Source organism: Pieris brassicae, chromosome 1 (assembly GCF_905147105.1).
Source record: "Pieris brassicae chromosome 1, ilPieBrab1.1, whole genome shotgun sequence".
In the NCBI taxonomy this organism is placed as follows: domain Eukaryota; kingdom Metazoa; phylum Arthropoda; class Insecta; order Lepidoptera; family Pieridae; genus Pieris; species Pieris brassicae.
In genome coordinates this window covers 20,740,125-20,748,281 of record NC_059665.1, presented here as the reverse complement: position 1 = coordinate 20,748,281, position 8,157 = coordinate 20,740,125, and the positions used below count along the sequence as shown (strand labels likewise).

Sequence of the window (8,157 nt, the reverse complement as noted above, 5' to 3'; positions counted from 1 at the left end):
TCAAGTACAGCTCAAATCATCTATAGAAATTTATTTTAGCAATTAAAAATTCAGTGTCGTTACAATCCTTTCAATAATATATAGTCCGGACCATTTTTTATCAACAACCAAGGCCGGATAAACAATAAAATTCCACATATTTGGCCGATATAAACAGGTGTTCCAAAATAACCCCCAAAGAATTTGAATAATTCATCACACACGCCCCACCGGAAACGGGCTCAATTGGGCGGAAAGGCTTGACCGCAACCTCGAGTGACCCCTCTTGTCCTTTACAAGCTTTTTATGATCTCATGTATCTTGTCAACAACTTTCTTGAATGCCTTTGAGTGTGATTTTTTGGGGAGTCCTTATTTAATTAAATTATATTAATTATATTATTATATCTTTGCTTATATATATGTACAGCAGAAAAGAGGGAATTTGTGCGTCTCATCATAGTAAATATCTTTGGAAATTTTATAAATACGGATCGATATATACATTTAGGATCATCTCAATTTTTGATAAATAGTTATTTATTTTATATTATATTTTTTACATCATTGTTTGTGATTGTCACTTTTGATCGAAGTTTTCAAGTAAGCCCCGGTCCAAAATATCATTCTTGAATTGTTTCATAATTATCGCCTCTCAGCTAATTGTTTTTGTTTCGAGGGATCTTCAAGCCATTGAGAAAACTGATAAATATAAATAACTTATACAAGCGAGCCGAGGTCTTCCGTCCACCTTATCCAGTCTAACTGCTGATTAGCTTCCCAAAGGCCATAGTGGTAGTTAAAAACCTGTACGCAATCCGATAAGAATACATATATACATATCCTGGATCAGTTCTAGTAGCATAGCAGTAGATGAAGAAAAAAAATTACCTAGTATTATCGAACAATTAATTAATAAATATATACAACTTAATATTAAATAAAACAACGTTAAACTATACAAAATCTAATTGACAAATTGTGACATTACAACTCGCACCAAAATCATACAATTGTGACTTTAACGACAGTCTGTAACAACAAAAGAATTGTGACAAAGAAGAGAACGGAGGTTGGTAACGTCTTGTCAGATTTATTTTCTTGGGCCAAAGCTCGTGGGGCAATCACTGTCGGCATAGCGAAGGCTTGGTTGTTGCAACGATTAAGCTGAAAAAATAAATACTTCAAATAAGACTATTTTAATTAAAATAAAGACTTACACCAAAGTGCTTATTTGTCTCTTTCTGTTCAACTATGCACATGCTCAAATAGAAAAACACCCTTAATAAAAACACGTAATGAGAGAATTAGTTCAGAGGCTGGTTAGTCTTTAATACATTTGACTTAAACCCTCTCGTGTAACAAAGAAAAAGCATAAGTATAAAAAATCTTAATCGTGCAGGAGGCTCACCTGATGTAAAGTGACACTGTCACCCATAGACACTATCAATGCCAGAGAGCACGCAAGAGCGTTGACAGCCTTTCAAGAATTGGTACGCTCTTTTCGTTCACTAAGTCAAATTGGTTATTTATATAGAGAAACTTCAGTAGGTAACTGGTTCCACACAGTGTTGGTGCGCGGCAAAAACTCCCTTAACGCTCATGTGGAACGACCGACGTTCGATGAAACTCAGCAGCAGGTCCAAAAACGTGATGTTATATAATTTGATATGACCGTGATGATATGATTTTAGGTATCATAAGTGGAAAAATATCCAATCTTGGTTTGATTCCTGTGCGCTTAATGAATATGAGAAAAGAGAAATATTAAAGTACTTTTGTTAAGGAAAACACTTTTTCAACGGATTAAAGCTATATGTTATTAAAACTTATAGTTATTTACATAATTCTAAATATTAATTTAATTTTGTCACGGTGACCACGAATTATGTAAATAACTATAAGTTTTAATAACACATAGCTTTAATCCGTTGAAAAAGTGTTTTCCTTAATGTTTAAAAGCTATTTTAACAAAAGACAATACAAAGTACTTTTGTTTACAAGCTTTAATAAAGTGTTCAAAATTCCATATTTCCCAAGGAAGTACAATATACCTCGCAGCATGTAGTGTCCGGGGAGCCCAAACATCCCGATCGACACCCACGGACGACAGCCTCATAGGTATTGCCCTTTGACGAGACAGACGTTACGCACTTCTCATCCACACTATGACATGTCATTGTGTGCACTCTGGGAACAATGTTATTTTAAAATAAAAATGTGAGATTTTTTTGTTTAAATTAATAATTGTTATTCATCAAAAATGTATTCACTGAATTTGTCTCTTGTCATCACAGCGTAAACTTCAACAATTTGATAATAAAAGCAAAACACTAACACTATTTTAAGTAAATTAACGTAAACGTATTTTTATTAATAACAATTGCTTAAGTTTTTACTTGATCAACAAGACTGATGGAAAGTCCATCCATTTGTTCCATACGACACGGTTTTCTATGGTTAAAATTAATTTTTAAATACGAAATTTATTCTTTAGAAAAAAAACTCAGCAGCAACTAACCTATATTTTGTTGGATCCAAACAAGCCCGTAGGGGAGATTCTGGTTTGTAAGCACAAACATAACACTCCAAGGGTCGTCGTTTTGTCGTTCTTGTGACTGCCGTTCTCGGACTCGTTTGCATCATGACCGCCGGTGCCCTACGGCCTGGAGGCTCCTTTTCTAACGGTTCATCCTCCTCATCGTCGTCGTCACTGTCATCATCTTCTTCCTCATCACCCCGACTGGAAGATTTCCTATCTTGATGTTAATATTAAAGGCCCGGTTTGGAGCGCTCAGATTTTGTGTGTAGCGTACAATTATATTACTAAAAGCTTTTCCTGGGCTTATTAGAGGATACATGTCTAGATTCATTCGTAATTTAATTGTATACAGCCAAAGCCGTAACATGTGTGAAATGTTAAATGTTTAAAAACATATTTCTTTATGAAAAATTTTTTTGAACCGATACATTTAATAGAGTACGGTAAGATTTTCATGAGAAAATCATCACTAACCTTAATAGTTCGGTATTAATAGGCATTACAGTTTTTACCAGATATGTCATACAGATTTTCTTAGTACTGTACGACAAAGAACGGTTCGGTTGCCGTTGATACAAAATTTTAACTTTGAATAAGCCCTGAGCACATATTTTCCCTCAACAAAATGTATAAAAAAATATGTATTTCGAACAAGAAGGTACCTTATTGGAAATATTTAGTCGGAGGCACCTGAAGACGGTCATCATCAATAGTAAAGGGAAATCTTTAATCTTATTTATTATTTGCTTTTATATAAACCTAATAATATAACCTAAAAAGTGCCACCATATCAAAGGCTGTAAGTCACTTACTCCTCGTCTTCCTCATCTTCTCTGGGTGTTATTCTTGTGGGTAGCAACAATAACATCGCCAGGAGAAAACAAGTCCTCCAACGACTCATGTTACTTATTTACCAATAATTTAATACAGGTTTGGGTTACACGTTAATTTTGTCCAGGATTTTGTCATTTTATTACGAAATTTTGCTCATCGTATCTTTTGAAAATTTACAACTGACGTCTATTTGTAATCAATTCATGTTTGGAATGTTTCGTTGTTTTTCTTCTGACAAATTTAATAAAAACTCTACCATATCAAAAAGCATAGAGCTATATAGCGCATACTTAAATATATTTTAGATATTATAAACTACTTAAACAATTGTATAATTGTTTAAAAGTATCTATGGATTCTGTTAGTAGAACGGTATTGTCTAGCTCACAAGCGCCATCTATGAATACGACTTGGAAGTGGCTACTCACAACTAGATGTCTCTGAAAGCGAATTAAGTATTGAAATACGTAATTGACAGAAAATACAATTTTCTATTGAAATATATTTTAATATGATAACTAAGCTAACTAAAAAAACAGCTTTATTTAATTTAATATCTCGCTTTTAACAATAACATTTTGGTTTTGTTTTGAACATTTGTCAATTGCATAAAAACACTTCGGGAATATCATAATCAAGTATCAAGGAATATTATCAATGATATTAGCTATTTAATTAATTTGCTGGTATTCCCGTAATATCACATAGAAGTCTAGGTAAACTATGCTATTAGACAAACTGAATCTATAAGAACCTATCTGCCTAGACAAAATTCTAATTACCTTAAGAATATATTCCAATATATTTATTGGTTTGTGAACTCACTTTCCGCATTTAAGACTCTCACTAGGTCTGTTGTGCGTAATATATTCCAATATATGTGATGATTGGATAAGAAAATAAAACGTTATGTTAACCGCCTTCAAAATGTGACTTCAAGGCGCCGCATTTTTCTTTAAAAGTTTGACGGAAATTGTTAATTAAAAAATCTCACTTGTTTCTTTGATTTCACGTTCCATTCCTTCGCTATATTAGAATGAATAATTAAATAAAATCATTTAAGTAAAATACAAAGACTAAAAATTGGTTTAATTAAGCTCAGATTGATATTGATATAAACCAAAAATGATTTATTTTGGAAACTGCCGTATTATATTCGATTTTACTTCGTTAAAATGATTTCCTTATACATGTTACGCTATACTTATAAAATATCTATATCATGACTTAGCCTTAAAGTGAGTCTTGATGTGAACATTTACTTGAAATGTTAGTAAATAATTAAGACAGCCGGATACTTCGTTTTGCATACTGGGGCCTACCATGAAATTAAAAAGATCCACTTGAGACAATGATGAGTTTAGGTTCCTAAATTCAATTTTTTCGTACTATGACTTCCTGAACTGAAACGTAAGACCGAAAGAAAGAACGATATTTTTTTTGTGCTTTCTATACAAGTTTATATAAAATTATTTTAAATAATTAATGAATCACCAGCTATTATGTCTTAATATATAATATTGATTCAATATAGAACTATAATTTTGATATGTTTAAACGTAAAGTTTTCTAGTGCTATGATAGTTGATACTTATTATTTTATTTTAATAAATTTTAAACGTTCGATAGGAGCTTTCAATATTTTGGTGTTTACAAAATTTCAGATAAATAAATATAGTTTTACAAATGGTTTGTATTCTAAAAATAAATACCTATATCGAAGTGAATTCCTGATATAAAACCCTATGCGAAAAATATTACAAATCAATTTATAACTCGAAAATCAATCGACTATAATATTAAAATAAATCTTTTAAATTCCTAACTAATTCATACAATATAAATAAATATATTTTATTTACAGCTTAAACCTGACATACTCGCTGAATTGAGAGATATTTTGGAAATTAGAACTCCAATTAAATATCATATATTATATATGTTAATATCATTTTGTTCAATTGAACATTTCCTGAAATATAAGTAAATATAATAAAATAATAGTAAATTAGAATAATTCAATTCAAGAACATTATAAGGAAAAGTTAAATTATAATAAAAACTAGTGATAGCATTCTTATTTATTGTAAAACGAAGAACCAGTCAGCGGCTTTTGTTGTAGTTATTACCTATAACACAGATTCCTAATGAAGGATTCGGTGTGAACTTAATTATGCTATATTTTAATACACGGAATAATCGTTGAAGAAGTCACAAGGGACTGGAATAGTACCTACACGAGATCAACGCAGGCGGGAACTGGTTTAAAGTAAAAAATGATATATTGGGCAATTATGTTTTTAATACATGCCCAATTAATAAATTGAATATTATTAACCATAGTTTGTGCAATTATTTGTAGATAGGTACACTGAACTGTTCAACCAATCGAAGCCTGTAATCTTATTATAAACTCGATATCTTTGAAGTGGGTAGAAGCGGATTGTCTTATTTCTCATCTCAGTCGATTTTTTAAACTCAACACTCAAATATCCGAAAAATAATTATATTGTTTTCCTATATATGAACTAGTTTTAATTAAAATATTGAATTTTGTATGTACTATTTGGATTTCGGTACAAAAATTTGACTTTATTAGAATCGCTTATTTTGTCATAGTTTGAAGACGAAACAGTTATATTTTGGTTTAGTCGAGCGGTCATAGTGATTTTCATACAAATTGAATGAACGATATGATCACCGCTAAGGTCACGTGGAAACAGAGCAGATTTATTTGACGTCGTGGTATGAACAAGCCATGCATCTCAGTTGTAGCTTGTCTATATCCTCGCATAGTAGGCCTCCTGTTATAAAATGACACTTTCGTAGGTATTTTACTACATGTCATATAGTTATATATGTCATATATGCATCTTCGAAATTTGGCTTCTTGACTTAATTTATCGTATTCTATCTTAATTTGTTGATATTAAATTAAAACTTTTGTAATAACCCGTTTCCTGCATATACTGTATTAAAATATATATTCATATAAAAGCTTCTTAGTGTTTTGTCTGCAGTCCGCATATAAAACGTTAATTCAGTTTCTATTTTTATTGTAAAATTAAAATTCTTATATACAGTATTTTTTTCTTGTTACACTCACTGTCACTTTGTTATTTAATAATCTTACACAACCTTCTTTAACCAGTTTAGGCAGACAGATGCGAAAAAATGGCTCGGAGGCTGGTTCACTTTCATATAAGATCAATCATTTGCAAGCCGCTAATAGCAGAGCTAATATAATAAAATTAGTTCATTATTTAAAAATACGAGTCCGTTGCAAAAACATATTTTTCACTTTATTTGCTGGTTATAATATCAATACCTTTCACATCTTATATATTTTATTTAAAACGTAAAGGTAATTTATCATAAGTTCATGTGAGTCCTACCATTTTGTAAAGTTCACAAAACGCATGAATGTTTTACACTAATTAAATTATAATTCACATATAAACATTACAAAATCATTCAGTGACTTTTCACTATTCATTAAAAGAACATATGACTTGTAAGCATACGTTGAATGTTCTAAGAAAGCATTGACATACATATTTATCATAATATTAAAGCCCTTTCATGCACACACACTGAGGAAGTGTGTTTGCGCCTAACCAGGGTAGTTACAAAGAGCGGACGTGGTTGCATTGCCGACCTCATTAAAAATTGAAATGCCTATAAAAGTCAAAGCGCTACCTAGCGGTGAGTAGCGGGACTAGCACTCGCAAAAGCAGCCTCTGTACTTTTTTAATTAGCTCCATGAGTGTGTAGTGAATGCGTGAATTAAGTTAGATATTTTTCTCTCGTGCGGTTAGTTTGCTTTGAGTAAAGTATGTTAATTCATGAGTAGTGCTTTTTCAACTGTTGGGGTTCAACTTTCTAGGGGGTTTCATTAGCGGTATAACTTATATTGTGAAAATATAATGCGGCTTTTTCGTGGTTTATTTTAGTTTCATATTTAATATTCGTGTAAATTACGAGCAATTAGCGTAGTGGTCTTATGTTCGTTTCCCGGCACTGCATCAATTGATAAACGTGAGGAAATATGAGACTGAAAAACCTGTAAACTTTTTACTTAGTGCTATCAACTGTGACTTTTACCCTTAGAACCATTCTTTGATAATATTCTCCGCAATTTTTAATTTAGCTTTCTTAATAATTACATTAGAGTACAGTCTTTTATTTATACAGAACATGACAGACGTTTGTCCACAATCCCACCTGAATTGAAAGGCATGCTTGTCCAGGAGATACCTATTTAACTTACAAAAGAAACTCTCAGAAGAATACAATATCTTAATAGTATAAAAAATATGTTTTATCACAATAATAATACTGCAACCATTATTATTGCATACAGCTTGTATCTTGCTTACATTATTTAAGTCTGCGTTGGGCTCACATCTCAAAAGCCCGATCAGTCCTTTCTGTAAACATAATAATAATCACATTTAAAAACATAATTTTAAGTAAATTTAACTGACATATTAAGAAATACAGGTATGGGCTAGCTACATGTCTGGTACTATAAAAATTGTGATTATTAAAAGTATTTTCATCGAGTTAAATCTAGTTTTTAAGTTACTTTTTAACCGGTAGGATAATTTTATTATAGCAACCTTGACAGTTCTTTTATTTATTGTTGAATTTGTTTAGTGTCTATCAACGCAGTGTTAAAATATTATACGTACGAATAAAAGCTATATTTTAATACAATAAATAACAAATAAATGCGCTCAAAAGCGGTTCTAAACGATGTAAGTGAGTAAGCGTTCTAGAAACTTTAAAATGTCTGAAACT

The 8,157-nt window shown here is 31.3% G+C and overlaps 1 protein-coding gene across 2 annotated transcripts; it reads right to left on the bottom strand.

Moving 5' to 3' along the window:
* Positions 1 to 932: 932 nt before the first annotated feature.
* Positions 933 to 3,562, bottom strand: LOC123710671. Of its 2 annotated transcripts, none has more exons than XM_045662732.1 (4): positions 3,333 to 3,562; positions 2,500 to 2,733; positions 2,033 to 2,168; positions 933 to 1,145 (listed from the first exon to the last, which is right to left on the bottom strand). In XM_045662732.1, the coding sequence occupies exons 1-4, from the start codon at positions 3,419 to 3,421 to the stop codon at positions 984 to 986; spliced, it is 621 nt and encodes a 206-aa protein (XP_045518688.1). In that variant the 5' UTR covers positions 3,422 to 3,562; the 3' UTR covers positions 933 to 983. The 2 variants fall into 2 exon arrangements, with proteins under 2 accessions (XP_045518688.1, XP_045518697.1); XM_045662741.1 differs by having other exon boundaries at positions 2,500 to 2,721.
* Between the last annotated feature and the right edge of the window lie 4,595 nt (positions 3,563 to 8,157).

Coding starts and splice junctions, on each gene's coding strand:
- LOC123710671 (XM_045662732.1), bottom strand. CDS start 3,421: ATGAGTCGTTGGAGGACTTGTTTTCTCCTGGCGATGTTATTGTTGCTA. Junction 2,169..2,499: donor TTGGATCCAACAAAATATAG/GTTAGTTGCTGC, acceptor CATTGTTCCCAG/AGTGCACACAATGACATGTC. Junction 1,146..2,032: donor CGGACACTACATGCTGCGAG/GTATATTGTACT, acceptor TTATTTTTTCAG/CTTAATCGTTGCAACAACCA.